We start from the raw sequence: 19,556 nt of genomic DNA on the forward strand, positions 1-19,556 counted from the left end.
GCTGGGGTGTCACCGAGAAGGGAAAAGGATGACACAGTCCCCACAAAATTTCTGACCAGAAACCACTTATTTCCAAATGAATTTATTACTCAGAGTCCAAAACTTTCTGTGAGCCCTGGCCCAGAAACTTCCCCTGGTCCTGATGGAGATCGAAGCTTCTTAAGCCTCAAACTCAAATTCAAAGTACTGTGGGTCAAAGTAGTGGATGCGGACATAACCATCTTCACCGCCGCTGCTGTAGCTGCAGAGAGAGCGAGCCAGGGACCAGTCAGGTGTCCCCTCTGGGGCAAGGCAGGCCCAGGGGTGGGGTGGGGGCAGGGCACGGGAAAGGGCCAGAGGCCAGAGTGGGGCTGAGCTTAGTTCCCTGCATGGAGCCCTACCTCTTGCCATCGGGATGGAAGGCGACACTGTTGATGGGTCCGAAGTGGCCCTTGACTCTTCCAAACTCCTCTTCAAAGGCCAAGTGAAAGAACCTGGAGGAGAGTGGTGGGAAGAGACAGGTCACTCTCCATCTCCTTCCAAGACATGCTGGACGTACCGCTCCCCAAATGCAAAGCAGAAAGTGGGGAAACGGGGATGAGGGCAAATGAACGTGAAGAAAATAAGAGAACAGTAAGACTGGACCCAAGTGTCTGCCTGCAATCCTGACTAACACTTCGTTACTACCTAGTAACTCATGCATTTAATCTGCCTGATTTTATAAGGGAAGTGTATTATTGCAGTCCCCAATATACAGTGGAGGGAACCAGGCACAGAGAAATACAAGGATGGGTCCAGGGCCTCAGAGGGAGCCCATGGTCATGCCCGTTAACTGCTACACTACACACTTGTCACAGGAAGGCCACAAATCTGGCTGTACCTCCTAGCAGGCAACGAAATAAGGAAGTCTCCCCAGGTATGTGGTTTGTGTCTATCACAAAAGACACTCTGTGGGGTTTCAGTTTGGAAGAGCCCCCCCTTTTTAAGATTTTATCTATTTATTTGACAGAGAGAGAGAGAGCACAAGCAGGGGGAGTGGCGGGCAGAGGGAGAAGCAGGCTCCCCGCTGAGCAGGGAGCCCCGCACGGGGCTGGATCCCAGGACCCCGGGATCATGATCTGAGCCGAAGACAGAAGGCAGACGCGTAACCAACTGAGCCACCCAGGTGCCCCTGTCCCCACTCTCTTTACCTGGCTTCAAACTTGCCAATCCTGGTGGAGGTGGTGGTTACATCCATGGCTTCCTGACCACCGCCCAGCACCACCTGAAGGGAAGAAGAAATTCTAGACAGGCCGGAAGGGCAGGCAAGTCCATTTTCCGTTTTTTACCCCCAGCCCATAAGCTTTTATATTAGTACATCAGACTGAGAAGATGCTGAGGGCAGGCCCAAACTGATCTTTTCAGTCACCTCCTGCCCTGCCCTCTGGGGCTTCCCAATCATTCAGCCTTCTCATTGCTCTGGTAATCTCTCTACCTGACACTATTTCCTACAGAGTTCATATCTCAATTGCTAGATGAACGCCTAGGTCCTGGAAGCATTCTAAGGCGTCAGCAGGAAGCCCAGGTGGGGTTCCCTTACATGGTCGTAGTTGGGAGAGAGGGCAGCTGAGTTGACTGGACGTTCTGTCCGGAAAGTCTTCTGGTGTTCAAGAGTTGTGGAGTCAAAGAGCTAGAGAGAGAAGACAGGGGAAGAAAATCTGTAACAGGAGTCTTCCTGAGGGAAAGTTGGGCAAGGGGAAAGCTTTGCAGGGGGTGGGAGGAGCCCTTCCAGACTCCTCACCCAGGCTCACCTTGGCTGTGTTGTCCTTGGAGGCGGTGACAAACATGGTCATGTCCCTGGATAACTGGATGTCATTGATCTGCCTGGAGTGCTCCTTAACATTCACTAGGACCTCTCCAGACTGGGGAAGGCAAAAGAGTGAGGGTCCGGGCAGCCCGAACTCCACCAGCCCTACTGCTCTGCTGGGGTTCTATACTGCTCCCTGTCCGGGCCGGTGGGGGGGGAGGGGGGTCTGGGGCGGGTGGGCCCAAATATCCCCTGAATCAACATTCACCCCCACTCCCGAGCCCAAGCCCCCATCCCAACCTGGCCCACATGTACACACTTCAACACTGCTAGTCGGGCTAGGAAAACATGGGCTTCTGGTGACAAATCTACGGACCTAGTAACTAATCAGCACATCACAAGGGTAGAGCCGTTTCCACTCCCTCCTTTTTGTCCCCGGATTGTGAATAGTCACAATTTGCCGAGCACTGTGCCACGCGCTCAACACCTGACTTCGTTCATCCTCACAACAACCCCATGAAGTGGGTCTTTTAAAGGACATTTTCAAAGGCAGAAAGTAAGGTTCAGAGGGGTGATGTGACTCGCTGGAGGTCCTGCAACCTGTAAGATGCAGAGAGCCTGCGCTCACCCCCTGCCCAGCCAGGGTCGGGGTGACAGTCCACTGGGACTGCTGCATGTCCAGCTTTTTCTAAATCTTCTCAAAGAGCCATTGCATCTCCCGACTTCCCTCCCACGCAGCAACCTGCTATAGCCAGTATGGTACAAAAAGCAGAGTTTGAGGGTCTGCCCTCAGAAGTACCTCTTGCTGCCTCAATTTCTCTCTCTAGAAAACAAGATGACTAAAAGCCCACCACCCAGGGTCACAGTAGGGACACTGGGACTGTGTCTCATTTGACTTTGTTGTGACAGGAACCTGGCCTATGTTCTGCAGACACTGATTAGATGATTAAAAGGCCTTGTGAGCACTGTGCCTCACACACAGTAGACCCTCAGAGAACTTCCTTTTCCTTTCCTGAATTATCTTTGTTGTTGTTTTTAAGTAAGTTCTATGCCCATTGCGGGGCTTGTACTCACGACCCTGAGATCAAGAGTCTCCTGCTCTATTGACTGAGCCAGCCAGGCACCCCTTTCCTGAATGATTTTTACCTACTCTGTGAGAGGGATGTATTTTTGTCTCCTCCATCAATGTGGACACATGGTAGGGACCTATCTGGCTCCTGCATTTCGGGGAGTAAGCCCCAGCTTTGCAGTCAGGCCTATCTGAAGGCACAGAACAGCTCCACTAGGTGCTCGCACCAAGCATCATGTATGCCTTTGACCTTGGTTCCCGTTCCTTTCCTGCAGGTGGGTCTGGGGCCTAGTGGACTACAGTCAGTGTTTGCTGAGTGACTGACTAGCCCTTATGGTAGTACACGCCAGCATTGCCCAGGGACCCGGGCACCCAAATGAGAATCCAAGACAGGCCGGCTTGACCCTTTCCTTACCCCCCATCTCATCAGTCACCCCTAAATAGCTCTTGACTCTGTCAGGGGCTCCACATCCCCAGAGCTATTTCCTCATTCAGGTCCATTCTCTGAACTAAGCCTGCAAAAGCTTTCTAAAGAGAAAAATCTGATCACCAATCACCATTTAAAGAGTCCCTACTGCCCAAAAGAAAAACAGAGTTACTTACCTCCTGACACTCAGAAAGAAATCTAGTCGCCACTCACTTCCCCCAACACTGTGTCCCAACAACCCTAGACGCTTCTGAACAATCCCCCCATTCCCTTAACTCTGTGCTCTTGTGGGCACTGTTTTTTCCGCCTGTGGAACGGCCTCCTCTTCTTGCTTGAAGCTCCACTATTCTTCACGGGTTAAGGTACGGGCCACCGTCTCTGTGACAGAGGGCACCTTCTCTACTTGGCTGAGACCTCTACGGCGGCACAACTCACAAACCAGCTCCTGGGTTAGCCGTCTGCCAGTCTGGCTCCCTGGCGGCAGGGCCCACGTCTGATGCGGGTCTTTGTCCTCAGAGCCCAGCACGAGGCCTGGCACTCAGTGGCGGCAGGAAAGGGCTTCCTTGTGATCACTGTGGACGTATCCAGAGTACTCTGTGACAAGTTTTTCAAACGCCTGATGTCATTTGATCCTTGCAACATTTTACAGATAAACAGACTCCGTGAAGTTACTTGCCTGGGTTCATGTAACTAAAAAGTGGTGGAATCTGTGTCCGAACCCAGCCCTTGCTCTTCACTGCTGCGCTATCCTGCCTCTTGAACGGAATCATTCTGCTGGGCGTGGGCCCCACCCTCCCCCTCACCTTGGCGCTGTACTGGTTGAGCTCTCCGCCTTCGTGGCCTGCGATGATGCACTCCCCCAGGGGTCCCCAAACAGCACTGGTGATCTTGGAGTCGTTGCAAGGGATCTTCATGTAGGGCTCATTGTTGTCTGTTGGGGGTGGGGGGGTGAAGATGTCAGGCCGTGGGCTCTGGAGCCGCGCCCTTCACCCCAGCCCCAGTCCCAACCCCGCAGCGCTGGCTCACCGATCTGGCTTGGATCCCGCAGGTCAAAGAAGCTCACAAAGCACTGGTAGCCCATCTGCTTGTCGGTGGAGAACATGATGATGTTGCCCCCAAAGTCAAAGCCACACGTCCGGACAGCTGAATTGGTCTTGAGGAGGGCCAGCTGCTTCCCTGGGGACAGGCAGAGTCTGGGCTACCCTTTGCCCTATGCCATCAAGGGGAGGACACGCCACATCTGCCTATCCTCCTGTCCGCTGTGTCCCCTGCTCTAGTGACCACAGCCCCCGCCACCGCCGCCTCCCCACCATCTGTCCTCAGACATCTTGCTGCTACACACTGCTCACAGTGCGTAGCAATACGTCCGTCTTCTCCTCAGAATGCCTTCCTCCAAAACAAGGATCTGCTCGAACTTCTCTGCATGTCCCCAGAACCCAGCATCGACCTGGCACAGAATTGGGTGCCCAGTAAATATTTACTAGATGGAGTAGCTTAATAGGCTCCCGTGTCTTCGGCCTGTTCTTCCAATACTCCCCGCTGCTACCTGAGCTCGCCAAAATGAAACATACCCTTCCCTGCTCAAGGACCTCCACGGCATGCCAACTCCTGCAGAACGAAGACAAGCTCCTGAGTCTGGCATTTGAGGTCTATTCTGACCCTAGCCTGCCGCCTCTTCTCTCCTATTTCATCCCCCAAGAAGCAGGAGTTCCCATCAGATCAGATGACTTGGAGAGGATACTTGCCATGCTTTCATTCCAGAATGTGCTAAAGTGATGACCTCTTCCTCATCCTTTAAGCCCCAGCTCGTGTGATATTTACCTTGGGAAACCTTGCCGGGTTGCTCCCATCCCCACTCCAGGCAGTCAGCTGCCCCCACTCTGGCCTTCCACAGTGCTCTGTGCTTTCTCTAAGGTGCCTTATAGCCTACTGCACTGCCTCTTTTCTTGTCTGTCTTCTTCTCCTTGTCTCTTTCTCATTCCTTAGAACAGGAGCCATCTCTGGATTTATCTCTGTTTCCCCAAAACCTGTTCACCTAAACAGGTACGCTGTAGGTCCTCACTGTGGTGAAAAAGTAAACTATCCAGGCTTACCTGTTTCACAGTCCCAGAGACGACAGCTATTATCAGCTGAGCCGGTGAGGACATGTTTGGTGTCCCCTGAAGAGGGTGTTAAGAAACATGACTGAGTTCATCTGAGCCCTCATCCTCCTGGAAAACCAACTGAATTACCTCCCCGTTCAGCCCCAGACAGCCTTTCTTCCTCTCTTACCTCAGAGCATTCTAACCTCCTCATCTAGAAACAGAACTTGTCTTGAATGTTCCCTCAACCAGTGAAGGGATCGGGTATTAGGAAGTAGGTTATCATTCCCTAGACCCACAATAGCTTCCCAAACTCCCAACTCCCAAGTCGGCAGCCTCTCCGTTGCTCGCAGACCCTGGCAGCACAGACTCAGAGCAAAGACAAGGATACAGTCAGCGTCTACACACCACACAGCTCCAGTATGGCCCGTGTAAGTGCCCAGCCTCTCACCGTTCACAGAGTACCACACATTGACAATCTGGAGGAGTCAATGACAGTGTGACAGATGGTAAGCATCCCAGGCAATGGCCTCCTACTTAAGAGGTTCCCCAGAAACCCTCAGCAGCCTCTAGCCAGGCCAGATTTTGCCCTCTCTTGCTCATCTCTTGGGAAACAGCAGGTTGCTGGTAAAAAGACCAACTCCTGGATTTTCCTCCTTCCTGCAGGTAAGTGGCAGGGGAGTCAGGGGGCTTGCAAAAACATCTACATGCCATTGTCCCAGTCCTTCCCGAAACCCTCCACTACAGTGTTTCTCTTCTCTGAGCTTATTTTCTTGTCTAAAATGGACACAACAATAATGCCTTCTTCAAAGGGTATCTATGAGGCTTCAATAAAATGATGTCTAAGGAATTTAAAATATAAGTGACTAACAATTCTCTACTAATATGCACTAGGTACTTACTGTGTAAGCTCCTTACTTGAATGATCTCATTTAACCCTGAAGACAACCCCATGAGGGAAGTACTATTAATACCCATAATTTATAATAAGGGAAACCAAGTTTAGAAAGGTTAAATGACACGCTCAAAGTCACACTGTTACTCGGATGCAGGGCTCAGGATTCAAATCGGGTCGGCTGGCTTCCGAACTCCCACTTTTAGCCGCGAGAGTTAACGTCTTCCATTCGGAGGTGTCCCAAAAGGCAGTACATGAGGGTCTATTTGCACTCAGTGAAAAGCAGGATGGGGCCCAGAAGGACCTACTGAAATGAGACCAGGGACACCTCCCCCAGTAAAGTAGTCCTCTGTTGTCCCTCACTGTCCAAGGATCAGCTTTCCGCTTCTAGAGGTGGTCCGTTCCCCTACCCTGGAAGAATAGTCACTCTTGTCCCCATCTCCCTTCCATGATGGTCTCTTGCTCTTTTGCTCCCGGCCACTCCTCCCACCACCAATAGTGTTCTTTCCCAGTATAATGCTCTCGCCCACCTACTCCAGGGGTGGTCTCTTCCTCCTCTCCTAATCGGGAGCTCTTTGGTTCCCTTCTCACGGCAAAAACGGCTTGTCCACCCCTTGCCCTGGCAGAATGAACTCGCCCCCTCCCGACGCCTCCCCCCGCCCCAAGATCCCGCCGGCCCGCCCTCTGCCGACGCTCACAGGGTCCTTGGCCACCGTGAAGAGGAGGTCTCCCTCACGGTTGTACTTAATCTGCGTAATGGATCGCTCATGGCCCTGCAGCAGGATCGGCTTCTGTGGGGACAGGACAGGTGTGTCAGCGCCCAGGATCGACCCCTGCCCCAGTCCCAGACCCCCACGCTAACACCGCAACTCAGGAGAACTCACCATCCCGGCACTGACGCGAGGAAAGAAGCAACGTGACTAGGACCGGAAGAGGCTTTGGGGCCACTTCCGGATTGTGGGTCTCCGCCCCTTCGTTCCCGGAAGTGGAGGGAGCGGCGTTGCCATGGCGGCGTCTCTGGGTGGGTGGGCGGCCCCGCCCCTCTAGGGGCTTCCCAAACCTTGCCCGGAGTTCATTTCCCGCCCCACCTCCACTACCTGACCTTCACCCCTGCCCGAACCCCAAACTCCGGGCTCTCGGACCCATCTCCCCGGCCTCCCGGGGCCTGTCCTACCCGCCAATCGCACCCGGCGCGTCGGAGAGCGAGGGAGGGATGTGGGGGTGGCTGGCTGGGGAAGGGAGGTACGAGGAGGGCCGGGCCGGCGGGCAGCGGTTTTTGGGGGGTGAGTGACCTCGCATCTCCATCCAGGACAGGTGCTGGCTCTGGTGCTGGTGGCCGCCTTGTGGGGTGGCACACAGCCGCTGCTGAAGCGGGCCTCCTCCCGCCTGCAGCAGGTTCATGAGCGGACCTGGGCCCGGCAGTTGCTGCAGGAGATGAAGACCCTCTTCTTGGATACTGAGGTGTGTCTGTGAGTGGCCCCTTTCTCGCGCATAGCTGCTAAAAATTTGGTCTCTGGAATCAAACAAGGCTGGGTCAGAATCTGCTCCCCACCAGCTTACTCGCTAGAAGCTCTTGGACAAGTCACTTGTCCTCCTTGAGCCTCAGTTTCATCGTCTGTAAAATGGGAATGTTAATGGTAACCATCTTATTGGGCAGTTGTGAGGATTCAGTGAGGTGAGGCACATAGAGCACTTAACACTGGGTCCAGTACGGAATTAGTGTTCAATCTATGGGTGCTATTACTAGTATTTTATTGGTGATCCCTCCAACAGACCTTCCATGGGAGGACTTGGGGCTCAGATTGACCCTGGGGCGGGAGGATAAGGAAGGATATGGAGAACTACCTCTGACCCCAGTGCTGCCAGTCTAGGCTAGTGGGAAAGACAAGACATAGACACAACCACCTCTCAGGACTAAGGGCCACGAGAGAGGTACTGATTAAGTGCTTCCTGAGTTCACAGGAGGGAGGCTGGAGCTAGGAGCCTCTAGGAATGCTTCTTGGAGGGAGTGACATTGGCATTCAGGGACTTGCGGGATGGGGAAGATGGGGAGAATGGGAACTAGCAGGGCTGAGGGAGAAGCATTAAAGGCAGAGGCATGAGTTCAGTCAGTCACTTGCTGCCTGCTCTGGAAGGGTCCTTTTAAGTGGGCCAATCACTCTTTGGACCCTTATAGCTGTAAGGAAGCTTCCTTGTAGCTTCCTTCAAGGAAGGGCATTATCTAGAAGCTCAAAGAAGGCACTGCTTCTCAGTCAAGCATCACGTTGACTGCAGATTTCTTCTGTTTCCAGTACATGATGCCCTTTTTCCTCAACCAGTGTGGCTCCCTTCTCTACTACCTCACCCTGGCATCAACAGGTGGGTCTCTGACTTAGAACTGCTATGCTCAGTGCTGGAGGCCACCTGGAAGAGTCACTTGGGGAGGGGGCCTGAAACACCCTGTTGCAATGAGTGAGGGAGAGCCCACTATCTCTGGTTCCCTCTTTGCACCCTCTTCTCTAAGCAGCCGGGGCACAGTGGGCTGATTATGAGTATGCTGCCAGGCACCTGGTTTGGTTTGAAGCCTGGTGGTCTTGTGCAGCAGTGGAGTCAGAGGGGAGGTTCATTTTGCTGTGCCAGTGGCTGGCCTTGACTCTCCTGCTTCCACGGTGTGCTACCTGCCTGACCTTGAGCAAGTCTCTTATTTGAGTGTTGGTTTTATACGATGGTTTTTGTAGCATTGAGAGGATTAAATTCAGTGTATGGGAAGCATCTAGCAGAGTAGCTGGTGCACACTGTAGGTGCTCAGTAAGTATATATTTCCTTCCTCCCCCTGATTGTTGACTGTCCTCTGCTGCATCAGATACTGTACTAGCAGGCGCACCTGGGTGGCTCAGTCGGTTAAGCGTCTGCCTTCGGCTCAGGTCACGATCCCAGGGTCTGGGGATCGAGCCCCGCATCGGGCTCTCTGCTCCGCGGGAAGCCTGCTTCTCCCTCTCCCACTCCCCCTGCTTGTGTTCCCTCTCTCGCTGTGTCTCTCTCTGTCAAATAAATAAATGAAGTTTTTTTAAAAAAAAAGATACTTTACAGCTGTACTACAGAGATATTGCAGGTTTGGTTCTGGACTACCGCACGATACAACAAATGTTGCAGAGCAGATCAGATGAATTTTTTGGTTTCCTAGTGCATATAAAAGTTATGTTTAGGGGCGCCTAGCTGGCTCATTCAGTGGAGCATTGATCTCAGGAGCATAAGTTCGATCATAGCATTTACTTAAAAATAAAATTGAGGGGCGCCTGGGTGGCTCAGTCAGTTAAGCGTCTGCCTTCAGCTCAGGTCATGATCCGAGGGGCCTGGGATCGAGTCCCACATCGGGCTCAGCGGGGAGCCTGCTTCTCCCTCTCCCGCTGCCATTCCCCCCGCCCCCCCAACTTGTGCTCTTTGGCTCTCTGTCTGTTAAATAAATAAATAAAAATCTTTTAAAAACCTGTCTTAGTTTTTTTTGAAGATTTTATTTATTTATTTGTCAGGGAGAGAGTGTGTGCATGCATAAGCAGGGGGACAGCAGGCATTGGGCAAGGAGCCCGATGTGGGGCTCGATCCCAGGACCCCGGGATCATAACCTGAGCCGAAGGCAGTCGCTTAACCAGCTGAGCCACCCAGGCGCCTCTGCTTCTGACATTTGACATTTTCTTCTCTTACCTCCATAAGGCCCAAGCCTGAGCTGAAACAGAATCAGATGGGCTTCACCGGCTCTTTTGTTTGTCCATCTCCATTTAGTTGAATCGGGGCACAGGCTTTGGAGTCCAGCAGGCGTTGGTTTAAGTCGTCGGTTTGCCTCAATGTATGTGTCTTCTTTGAGCTTTTGTTTCCTTTACACAAAGTGATGATGCTCTTCTCTCAGTGCTGTTGTGAAGATCAAAGGAGATGAGTACACAGTTGGCACTTAATAAATGGTGGCTGTGCTGTTACATTCATCCTACTGCCTCCTTTAGGCTTGGGGCCTATCTGTCCTGATATCCTTGCAATCGCAGGAGCTCTTCGAGTGCAAAGACCTCATCCTTATCCGCAAACCAGGGTGGTCCCAGACCACCTTATAGTTCGTGCTGGAGTGGAGGGAGCACTGAATTTAGAGTCGGGAAACCTGGTTTGAATCCTGAGCTTTGCTGTGATTTCATCGGGAAAATGAGATACTTTTTTTTTTTTTAAAGATTTTATTTATTTATTTGATAGAGCACAAGTAGGCAGACAGGCAGAGAGGCAGGCAGGTGGAAGGAGAGGGAGAAGCAGGCTCCCTGCTGAGCACGGAGCCCGATGTGGGACTCGATCCCAGGACGCTGGGATCATGACCTGAGCCGAAGACAGAAACCTAACCGACTGAGCCACCCAGGTGCACCCCCCTTTTTTTTTAACAGGCTGTCTTGATAAAATGTGTTTTGTGCCTAGAAAGGCATTTTTTTGGCATCTCAGAGATTTTTTTTTCACTCTGATCACTCAGATCTGACCCTAGCTGTGCCCATCAGTAACTCTCTGGCCATCGTCTTCACACTGATTGTCGGGAAGGTCCTCGGAGAAGATATTGGTGGAAAAGGTAAGTCAGGCCACTGCAAGTGTGGGAAGCCACTCCTTGGGCCTTGCCACCCCGGTTAGTCCTTTCCCAGAGCTGGCTCCACGGGTGGGGAGGAGAGGATCTTTCCCCATCCCTCCCCTTTCCTCAGCAGCTCTCCTGCTTCCTTATGGCCATCAGAGTTTCCTTCCCCTGGGCATTCTGGGGACATACCCCATTTGCACTGGTCCCTCAGCCCTGCACCAGCTCCTAGCTTGGCTGGGCTCAGCCCCTCAATTTCTGCCCGTTCTCCCAGGAGCATTCACAGGCATGGTGCTCACCGTGGTGGGGATTGCACTCTGCGTCACGAGCTCCGTGAGCAAGACCCAGGGGCAGCTGTCTGCCCTTTGAGTGGGCCCACACCACCCTCCAGCCCTTCTGTGTCCAGGAAGCCCCTGAGCCGTGAGGCACAGCCAGTGAGCAGACGGACCTAGCACTTCCCCCTGAGCCTCAGCGCCCTCACCTCTTAGGGGGCGAATAGCTACCTCGTGGTGGCTCTCACGGGAGTGATCTGTTCAGCTGCTTGGATTTAGCACGAGAGACTTCATACCTCCCCAGCAACCTTTCTGCCCCGCAGCGCTCCTCGTGCTGTCATGTCAGGCCCCTAGCCCAGCCACCATCACTATGGCCCGATCCAGATTATCACAGCAGCTGGGTCCACGGACCGCCTGGAGACGGCCAGCCGCCGTCTGTGCCCGAGATGCAAACAGGAGGCCTCAGGGCTGCCAGAGGCCTTGGCTGGCTGAGGCAGGGACCTGAGGGGAAGAAGGGACGTCGGAATGGCAGGTGTAGAGGAGATGAGCAGTCTAGGAGCCTTGCCTGGCCCACCTGGAAGGTGGGTGGAAATCTTCAACTGCCTGCCCTTCTTAGACAGCCTGGGGCCCCGGCACCGCGTCACTTCTGCCACGTGATGCGGTGCCCGGCGAGGGGTAGCCTCAAATAAATCCGCACCGAACAGATGGAGGACAGTTAAGTATTCTTTTATTGCAGCAGACCTGCTCCCAAGTTTGTAGCCTCCCCCTAAGCTCGGTTGGCTCCTCCTGTCTCTGACCAGGGAACCCTATAGGAACATGGTCTCCATGGCTAGGGCTGCCCGGCTCAGAAGGAAACGAAGACTGGGCTGTGGGTTTAGGAGCAGAAGAGTGGGGCGGGGCTGAGGGGGCTACAGGGTATCCTGTGAGCCCAGGGGCAGCGCTGGGTCCCCTGGAACAGGCTGCTGGAGACGAGGATAAAAGGTGGCTGCAGAGTGCCCGCCCCAGGTCCTGGCTGGACAGCGGCTCTCAAGGTGGCAGAGACGGGGTTGAGGCTGAGACCACTGCCCCAGCCCCAGGCTGCTTTTCCAGGCACAGAGCCTCGTCCACCATCTGCGCTGCCCTCTGGAGGAGGCGGAAGGCCGTACAGAACAGAGCATTAGTGTCCCTTGTCGCCTCCAGCCCTCAGCTGAAGTTTCTGACCACAGGAAAGGAAGAGACTTTACAAATTTGGCTCTGCCCTCTCATTTAACAAGGTAGGAGGTTGGGCTTGGAGAGTTAGATCTGCTCACAGTCCCAAGGTGGGGGCTCTCCTGGGACCCCAGGCTGCCATTCCAGCTCAGAGCTCCTGAACCAACATACTGCATCCAGTCCCCGCCCACCTGATCCAAGGGTTCCTCCGTGCAGGTGTCTTCATCATCTGCCACTTCCTGGGCCCCTGCTGTCTCCTTCCTCGGGTGGAGAGCCTCATACACTCCCTTGACTCCTGATGAAGGAGGCAGTGTCGGTGGATGCCCAGGCTGAGGAGCCCTGAGCCTTTTCCTTGCCCTTCTCTCCCAGCCCCTTCCCCTCCACAGTCCCCACTACCTTGGAGGCTGGCAGGGTAGCTCTGAGGCAGGACATTGGCCCCCATCCCTTCCAGATCCCACCCTTGAAGTTTCCCTGTGCCTCGTTTCATATTGCCAGCTCCCCACAAAGAAGCCAGGGACTGCGTGTGCACGTGGGGCAGCGGGAAAGATCTGTGTTGAGGCCAGGGCCAGCTCTGTCCCCGGGCATTCTGCCCCCATGGACCTCTCCCACAACAGGGACCATTCTGTGTCACTGTCAGAGGGTGGGTGAGAAGGGCCCAGGGTCCCCTCACCTGAGGGAACTGAGAGCGTGGGGAGCCTGTTGCTTGGCTGAATGGCCTGCTGGGGTCTGGCATAGAAAGCAGATGGCTCAGTGGGGCTTGGTTCCTTTGGAGAGGGCTGGGATGCCTGTGCCCTGGGGCCCTGGGCCTGTAGAGGACATACTGGGCTTGGACTGGGGGTGATGGTTGTTCTTGCCTTCTCTCCTGCCAGGCCAAGCTTGAATGCCCCTGGTGCCTGTGGGAGCTGGGGAGAGATGCCATCCGTCTTCATAGCCTGCATCCTCCCTCCTGGCTCCCTCTTCCCATCAGGCTGCCTTATCCGGGGACAGAGCCGCTGGTGCCCGGCACTCAAGAGGCCCAGTGAAGCCAGGCCGTGTCCTCCGACCCCCACCCAGTGCTCACTGGCTCATTTCTTGGGAAGGCTCAGGCCTGGGATCAGCTGGGGAGCTGGACCCTGCTACGCCAAAGAGGCCAGTTCTCTCCCCCAGCGGCCCGCTCGGCCAGCAGAGTCCGCAGGTGTTCGTTGAGCCAGGCTGAGCTGTCTCCAGCTTCTGGTCTGGCCCTTGCCACTCAAGACCTGTGTCTCCCTGAGCAGCTGACTTCACTCCGGGGAACCTGACTGCCTCCTCTGGGAAATGGTAACCTGTGTTCCACAAGAGGATGCAGTGCGATGTGGAGAGAGCCTGAGCTGGAAGAGAGGCCAGCCAGTCACCCCCCTCCTTGCCTGCCTCCCATGGCCTCCCCCGTCACCTACCCGCGGCTTGTGGGGCTTAGACTTTGGGTCTGGCGGGTGCCTGCAATGAAAACAAAGGGTTTATAGCAAGTAGGCAGAGCAGGCATGGGATCAGGGTGGTTTCCTCTGCTCTACCCTGCCGCCTCGCCACTGACCCGTCCGTACCAGCAGCCCCTGGGCAGTGAGGGGCTGGGCACCAGCAGCTCCACATAAGGGAGGGCCTGGAACTCCTCTTCTCCGACCGCCACATAATAATGGCCGTTCACCAGAGCCTCTCTTGCTGACAGTGGGAGCCCCTCCAGGCTGCAGAGTCTGGGAGAGAGAGGTAGGTGGGTAAAGGCCAGCGGACAAGATGCCTCTTCACACTCGGCAGACTATGACGGGGTACGCGCTGGCTGCTGACCCTCCGAGCACCCGGGCCAGTCACCTCGGCTCTGCCCTGGCTCCAGGGGCTCAGCTGTGGGGGCCTCTCCCTGTGGCGTAGAAGGAAGTCCCATTTGGGGAGACGTGCTTTCCTTTCACCTTGTTGTCCGCTAGGACAGCCGGGACCAGCAGGGAGGCTCCCTCCCCGGGGCCCACACTCACTTGCACACAGCCCCAGCCTGCAGTTTGGCCTTCTCAGTCAGGAGCTTCAGCACGGTTTCCCAGTCCTCGCCAGCAGCCTGGGACAGCTTCAGGCTAAATGGCGGACTTACCAGGTCCCCATTCCTGAACACACTGGGACAAAGAGCAGCCTGGTAAGGAGAGGGGTCCCCAGAACGCCCCACATGTGAGAGGAAGAAGGGCAGCACGGGGCCGGAAGATTGTCTACAAACCGGGGCACTGGTCCGTTTTCACCCATCAGGCATGTTGGGACCAGGGGCTCTGGAAACAAACCCACCCACATTTTCTTGGTCTCACTGAAACAAAATCTATGCTCCTGCTCCCCGACATCGGCACTCACTGGATGTAGCAGGGGGAACCTGCAGGTGGTCGCGGTCCAAGGGTCCTGTCACCTGGGTGGTGAGTCACAGGAGGACCCTGAAACCCAAGGCAGGCCCTCAGATCAGGAGAGAGTTGAAGACTTTGGCTAGGGGTGGGTCAGTCCAAGGTGGGTAGGGTGAGTGAAGGAGGGGGCAAGGAGGGATGGGATGGGTCACACCTTTCACCAAAGGAACATTCTACCTCCCCGTAGTCACATTCCAACCACTACCTTGCCCCCGTATGTTTTACAGCTTCCTCTTTCCATTGGGGACCACAACCTGGTGATAAAGGCTGGGCGAGGAGCAAGGCATAGTCTTAAAACCCTGTACCCCAGGAAGGGTAGCAGCTGGCTCCAGAGTGGATGTGGAGAGTAGCCCCCAGGGACCTGACAGATCCTGTTATTTCCAGAGCCCCTGACTTCCCAGATGAAACTGGGGGCAATCCCAATAGGGGTGAGAAGACAGGGCTGGAGGCCAGCCTCCCCCAGGACTCACTGGTAGTCTGCTGCCCTTCCCACCTGGATCCTTCCGTCTGGGGGATAAATAGCTGAAAGGACAGATGGGTCACAAGTCATCTTGGGAAGCCTGAGACCTCAACACCCTGGTAGCTGCCAGAGTGAGGGTCTAGGGCTACAGCTTACCAGGGATCCATCCCCACCGGGATAGTCTCAAGACATCTATCCAGAAAGAGATGCTGGCCCTTAAACCTGCCCTAGGGCCCAGCGTCAGGCTGACCATCTGGACTGGGGGCTCAGACACAAACCGTTAAAGGTCAAGAGAAACTAGTTCATTAAGCGTCATACTCTATCTCAGAAATTTTCTCATTCATGAGCTTTCATCTCATTTTCTGTGACAGAGAAAGTTACGTGACCTACAGTAACACGGAAGTAAGTGACAGCCCAGATTCTAAGTCTGTCTGGCTTCCCACCCCTTGCTCCTTACGCTACCATAAGCAACCCCAGGGGACAGCTGAGTAGCACCTAGAAGTCAGATCTGAGTTGGGAGCTCAGATACTTAAATTCTTCTCCCATCTTGGAAGGCATGGCCCCACCCTACAAATGGGGATGACCCCAGCCCGTGGAGAGCACAGGATGCCTAATCACAGCAGGGAGGAAGCGATGGATGGATTTAGCATTTGGTGATGGTGGTGGTAGCGGATCCAATCAAGAAGAGCCTTTGGAAAAAGGGGCTCCAGCTGCAGGAGAACGTTCTCCTCGAAGCCTGGTCCTGACTGTGATGGGCATGAACATCAGTGTCATACTTGGCCTAGGGCTGTGGCTTCGCTGTTTGTAACCTGCGTACTCTGAGGCATCTGAAGAGCGGGGAGAAGACCGCCCCTGCGTCGGGCTGCTGTATCCCAGAAGAGAACACAAACGCACAGCAAGCACTGAACACGAATACTATCGCTCTTGCAGGTCCCTCCCTCCCGCGGCTCTAACCAGCCCTGGCCCACTCACTGCAGCTTGCGGAATCTTTCGAAGCCAGCAGCCACATACTGCCCTCCATTCTGCAAGTCGGCCAGGTCCGTGACAGGGTGGCCACCACGAGGCGTATAGAGGGCCCGCACAGCCACTGGGGCCTGCACAGTCGAGGTCACCTCACGGAGGAAGGTCTCCAGGGTGGGCAAGCGGCGTTGGCTCACCACCAGCTGGCGGCCTGGGGAGAAGGGGTCCCCGTTCCGGTATACCACCACCCTCTTGGCTGCTGGATTGCCACCACCGGCCATCGTGTGTCCTCAGCGAGAGACGCAGAGCCGTTGCCAGGCAACTAAGGCGGGCTGGGAGCAGGGCCGGTCAGAGGTGGAGTCCTGCTCCCTCACCAAGGAAGGTGGGAGAGACTGCAGGGCCTTCAGGGTCTCATCCAGCCGACCCTTGGTGGGGCCTCGTGAGAGTTGGGCGGGTCTGATCACTATCCTGGAAGGAAGACCCTGGGCCTCAGTGAGAGAGGCAGTGGTGGGGAACACACCGAAGCACAGATGTTCTAATACTGGAGAGGGAAGAATCGGCAGAGGCTCCCTGCCACCGTGCAGCCCAAGGGCTGAGCTCAAAAGACGATCAGCTTTGGGGACTGCTCCCAAGGATGGCCCATCTGCTCCTGGACTGTGGCTCCCAGCCAGCCCTGGGGAAGGTGCCCCATGCCAGCAGGAAAGGAACAGGAGGGCCCAGTGTCTATCCTGGACAGAGGCAAAAGATGAATGCAACCAGGTGCAGAATCCATGAAAAATGTTTATTCTCCATTAGGCTCCCCACTATACTTATCCCAGGAAACTCCCTATCCCAAAATTTGAATTAAACCACAGGCAGAGGATGAAAGTATGTCCTTCTCCCTCCCCTCCCCATACTGGTGCCCACTCTGCTCCAGCTTCTCTTGGCCCCATTAGCCACCAACAGCCCAGGGCAGAAGGAAGAGCTGGCACCAGGGAGCAAGGATGAGGCCTGCCTCCCTCATCACCCTTTCATAGCACCCTGCTTTGGAGCCTGGTCTTCCCCTGGCTCCCCAGGGCCTAGCCTGGTGGTCCTGTTTTCCATGGCCTGTCCCTCCAGTGGTCCTCCCCCATGTGGGCTGACCCTGTCAAAGACAGTTTCTCAGGCGGCCTTGATCGCCATGGTACGGTCCTCTGGTTTTTCCCTTCCTCATGGCTAGGTTCGTTGGAGGTTCTATCCCTGGAGCTTTTCTCACTAGGGAGCTGGCCCTTAGGTGGTTTAGTCTTCCAGAGACCCTGGCCATCATGCTCTGCCGAGGTCTCATCCCAGATGCCACAGTCCTCTGAGAGGTCTAACTTCCGTGGACTAGCTCTTTGGCAATCAGGGTCTCTGTGTTCTGGCCTCCTGGGAGACTTGTCCTCAGTATCTGGGTCTTCACAGAGTGTGGGCACCCGGGTCCTGGCCTTTTCAGAACGGTAGCCCCTAGGTTTGAGGCCTTTGGGGGTGTGGTCGCGCAGGACAGTCATTAGCTGCGGGCAGGTCTGTCCAAATGTCTGTTCCCCATGGTCTGGCTCTCTGGCGAGCCTGTTCTCTAAGGTCTGGTCATCTGATGGTGTGGGCAGCTGTGGCCCAGCCCTCCTGTAGCATGGGTCCCTGTACTTGACCCCAGCCGTGGTTTTGTCTGTAGTAGCCAGTCTTTCTGGGGACTTGCGGGGTGGTGATTTGAGCCTCCAGCAGTCATCCACATGGTCTGGCTCCCTAGCAGTCCTGTCTTGGTAGGACTGGTTTTTCAGTGGCGGGCTTGTTTGTGACCCAGCCCTCTCATAGGTCTGTGCCCTGTGGTCTGGGCACACGCTGGGCTTGTCTCTAGGCTGGCTGGCCTCTGGGGATGTCAGTGTTTGTTTGAGAATTAGGTACTGTTGGGAAAGAGAACAGACACTGTACCAGGCAGGACTGCTTGAGCACAGAGCAGGAGGCTTTTCCCTAACCCCGACCCTTGGCCCTAAATGTGCAGGCAGGGCTCCAAGGAAGTGCCTACCTCCTTACGGCTATTGATGGCCTGTTGTAGCCACAGCAGTTCCATGGCCAAGTGGCTGTGGTGGTACTGGAGCTCCTGGAGCTCAGTCTGGCTGCGGGGCAGTCCTAGACCCGCAGCTTCTGCGAAGGAGGGAAGAAAAAAGGGAGAAGGCTTTAGGGGTACACACTGGCTACTGGCTACCCTTAAGCCCTGGCACCCTCCCCCTGCCCACCCCCGAGTTGCCCTTAACGAGGCACTGGGAAAAAAGAGAGGGATGCAGCTTATGGAGCACAAGCCTTTCTACTTTTCAGATGGGAAAGCTGAGGCCCAGAGCGGGTCAGGGGCTTGCCCTGAATTGAGGCACAGAGGTACCTGGGTTTTCCATCCTTGACGTACCTCTGGTCTCCCCTTGGCTGGGATTCCTGGCTTTTTTGCTGTGCTCATCCCGAAGCCAGGGGCTGTCACCTCTGCAGAGAAGACTTCCTGAGTTTGCGGAGCTCTCTCCTGACTTCTTCAGCATCACCTCCCCCAAGACAGCTTCTCTCTCAGGTTCTTTACATGAGAAGCTGCTCCGCAGTTCCTGCTCTGGATTTGGTGCCCTCCCTTGGGGTTTCCGGGTCCGATGGGATTTTGCCTTCTGAGAAATCAGAAGTATGAGAACCTCACAGCTAAACTCTCCAAATATCTGGGTGCCAAGATTTAGCATACAAGGTGGTAAGGATTAAGGACTGGCATGTGAGGCGTGCAGTCTCTTCCACTGAGAAAAGCTTGTCAACGGGAAGGGTGGATTCTACCATTTCCTTGAATCCCCTCTCCAGGTCCCTCCTACCCCTCCCTTCTTCCACTGGGGTGTATACTACCGCTGGGAGAAACTGGGGCCTGGGAATCCAGCCCTCTGTCCACTGAAGCGTGCCCAGGTCACCCTCGATTTCTCGTACAATAGCTTCATACTCATCTCGCAGACTCTGGAAGTGGCGTCGGACCAAGAAGCCCCGGACGCAGGCCTGGCGTGGAGAATAAGGGGGAAAGAAAATGCTTATCACTGCACAAGTGGGGGCATTTGGGGGGTTTTCCTGGAGAGGTCGTCCCAGGGACTAAGAGGGGCTCTGGCCGCGGGAAAGGATAGGTGACGCTGTACGTCAGGACAGTCTCCGGGGGTTCAAGGGAGGATGCCGGACTGGATCCTTCTCTTGAATTTAAGGCCCTTCCCACCACTTCCTGGATGGAAGGCCGGTGAGGGTCCGCGGGTCCCCAGCATTCTTCAGGGCGGTGGGGGTGGGACGGTAATTCCAGAGGCGGGCACGAGGGTAGGTGACTGAACGTGGTAGCCTCATCTCGTTCGAAGGTCCCAACCCGAGATGCCGTGGTGGGAATCGTGCGCCCCCGGCCCGCTCCGCACCTGCAGCACCGACATCCTCCGAGCCAACTGCTCCCGCTCCATCCGGGCGCCAACAGACCCACGGCTGGCCGGGCGCCTGCCAGTTGCGTCACTAGTCTG

At 55.3% G+C, this 19,556-nt stretch overlaps 4 protein-coding genes across 9 annotated transcripts; 1 reads left to right on the top strand and 3 right to left on the bottom strand.

Moving 5' to 3' along the window:
* Positions 1-66: 66 nt before the first annotated feature.
* Positions 67-7,251, bottom strand: EIF3I (eukaryotic translation initiation factor 3 subunit I). Its single transcript, XM_045898206.3, has 11 exons — positions 7,122-7,251; positions 6,936-7,028; positions 5,734-5,821; positions 5,355-5,420; positions 4,288-4,437; positions 4,065-4,192; positions 1,770-1,880; positions 1,559-1,648; positions 1,170-1,243; positions 381-473; positions 67-241 (listed from the first exon to the last, which is right to left on the bottom strand). The coding sequence occupies exons 1-11, from the start codon at positions 7,122-7,124 to the stop codon at positions 160-162; spliced, it is 978 nt and encodes a 325-aa protein (XP_045754162.1). The 5' UTR covers positions 7,125-7,251; the 3' UTR covers positions 67-159.
* Positions 7,120-16,157, top strand: TMEM234 (transmembrane protein 234). Of its 4 annotated transcripts, XR_010411030.1 has the most exons (6): positions 7,120-7,258; positions 7,547-7,698; positions 8,529-8,595; positions 10,715-10,807; positions 12,166-12,329; positions 13,134-13,815. XR_010411030.1 is itself a non-coding variant. In XM_064589561.1 (5 exons), exons 1-5 carry the CDS (start codon positions 7,243-7,245, stop codon positions 16,053-16,055), a joined length of 351 nt encoding a protein of 116 aa, XP_064445631.1. In that variant the 5' UTR covers positions 7,120-7,242; the 3' UTR covers positions 16,056-16,157. The 4 variants fall into 4 exon arrangements, 3 of the variants coding, with proteins under 3 accessions (XP_064445631.1, XP_064445632.1, XP_045754170.2); XM_064589561.1 differs by lacking the exons at positions 12,166-12,329; positions 13,134-13,815 and adding an exon at positions 16,033-16,157; XM_064589562.1 differs by lacking the exon at positions 12,166-12,329.
* DCDC2B (doublecortin domain containing 2B) lies at positions 11,986-16,343 on the bottom strand. 3 transcript variants are annotated; one of them, XM_054513011.2, is made up of 9 exons: positions 16,075-16,343; positions 15,113-15,164; positions 14,599-14,675; positions 14,241-14,372; positions 13,821-13,967; positions 13,677-13,716; positions 12,935-13,070; positions 12,456-12,559; positions 11,986-12,198 (listed from the first exon to the last, which is right to left on the bottom strand). In XM_054513011.2, the coding sequence occupies exons 1-9, from the start codon at positions 16,341-16,343 to the stop codon at positions 12,103-12,105; spliced, it is 1,053 nt and encodes a 350-aa protein (XP_054368986.1). In that variant the 3' UTR covers positions 11,986-12,102. The 3 variants fall into 3 exon arrangements, 1 of the variants encoding a protein (XP_054368986.1); XR_008507888.2 differs by lacking the exons at positions 11,986-12,198; positions 12,456-12,559; positions 14,599-14,675; positions 15,113-15,164; positions 16,075-16,343 and having other exon boundaries at positions 12,674-13,166; positions 13,811-14,592; XR_010411031.1 differs by lacking the exons at positions 11,986-12,198; positions 12,456-12,559; positions 14,241-14,372; ... (1 more) ...; positions 15,113-15,164; positions 16,075-16,343 and having other exon boundaries at positions 12,674-13,070; positions 13,811-13,946.
* Positions 16,344-17,120: 777 nt separating this feature from the next.
* IQCC (IQ motif containing C) lies at positions 17,121-19,551 on the bottom strand. The gene is made up of 5 exons (XM_045898205.3): positions 19,458-19,551; positions 18,919-19,062; positions 18,455-18,695; positions 18,080-18,198; positions 17,121-17,957 (listed from the first exon to the last, which is right to left on the bottom strand). The coding sequence occupies exons 1-5, from the start codon at positions 19,497-19,499 to the stop codon at positions 17,121-17,123; spliced, it is 1,383 nt and encodes a 460-aa protein (XP_045754161.3). The 5' UTR covers positions 19,500-19,551.
* Between the last annotated feature and the right edge of the window lie 5 nt (positions 19,552-19,556).

The sequence above is a fragment of the Mirounga angustirostris genome, unplaced genomic scaffold, assembly GCF_029215605.1.
Source record: "Mirounga angustirostris isolate CCGP_5_RB_7025 unplaced genomic scaffold, mMirAng1.0.hap1 SCAF_4, whole genome shotgun sequence".
Lineage (NCBI taxonomy): Eukaryota > Metazoa > Chordata > Mammalia > Carnivora > Phocidae > Mirounga > Mirounga angustirostris.

What these genes read in the sequence shown, in the direction of transcription:
- EIF3I (XM_045898206.3), bottom strand. An exon ending in TCAACCAGTACAGCGCCAAG is followed by an intron (nt 1,881 to 4,064) that starts GTGAGGGGGAGG and finishes TGCCTTCCCCAG; the next exon opens with TCTGGAGAGGTCCTAGTGAA. An exon ending in TCTCTCCCAACTACGACCAT is followed by an intron (nt 1,244 to 1,558) that starts GTAAGGGAACCC and finishes TCTTCCCTTCAG; the next exon opens with GTGGTGCTGGGCGGTGGTCA.
- TMEM234 (XM_045898214.3), top strand. An exon ending in CCCTCTTCTTGGATACTGAG is followed by an intron (nt 7,699 to 8,528) that starts GTGTGTCTGTGA and finishes TTCTGTTTCCAG; the next exon opens with TACATGATGCCCTTTTTCCT. An exon ending in CCTCACCCTGGCATCAACAG is followed by an intron (nt 8,596 to 10,714) that starts GTGGGTCTCTGA and finishes CTGATCACTCAG; the next exon opens with ATCTGACCCTAGCTGTGCCC.
- DCDC2B (XM_054513011.2), bottom strand. Translation starts at nt 16,343, where the DNA reads ATGGCCGGTGGTGGCAATCCAGCAGCCAAGAGGGTGGTGGTATACCGG. An exon ending in TCACTGCCCAGGGGCTGCTG is followed by an intron (nt 13,717 to 13,820) that starts GTACGGACGGGT and finishes TTTTCATTGCAG; the next exon opens with GCACCCGCCAGACCCAAAGT. An exon ending in CGGAGGAACCCTTGGATCAG is followed by an intron (nt 12,199 to 12,455) that starts GTGGGCGGGGAC and finishes CGCCTCCTCCAG; the next exon opens with AGGGCAGCGCAGATGGTGGA.
- IQCC (XM_045898205.3), bottom strand. Translation starts at nt 19,499, where the DNA reads ATGGAGCGGGAGCAGTTGGCTCGGAGGATGTCGGTGCTGCAG. An exon ending in GGCCCCAGTTTCTCCCAGCG is followed by an intron (nt 18,696 to 18,918) that starts GTAGTATACACC and finishes CTGATTTCTCAG; the next exon opens with AAGGCAAAATCCCATCGGAC. An exon ending in CAGCCAAGGGGAGACCAGAG is followed by an intron (nt 18,199 to 18,454) that starts GTACGTCAAGGA and finishes CCTCCTTCGCAG; the next exon opens with AAGCTGCGGGTCTAGGACTG.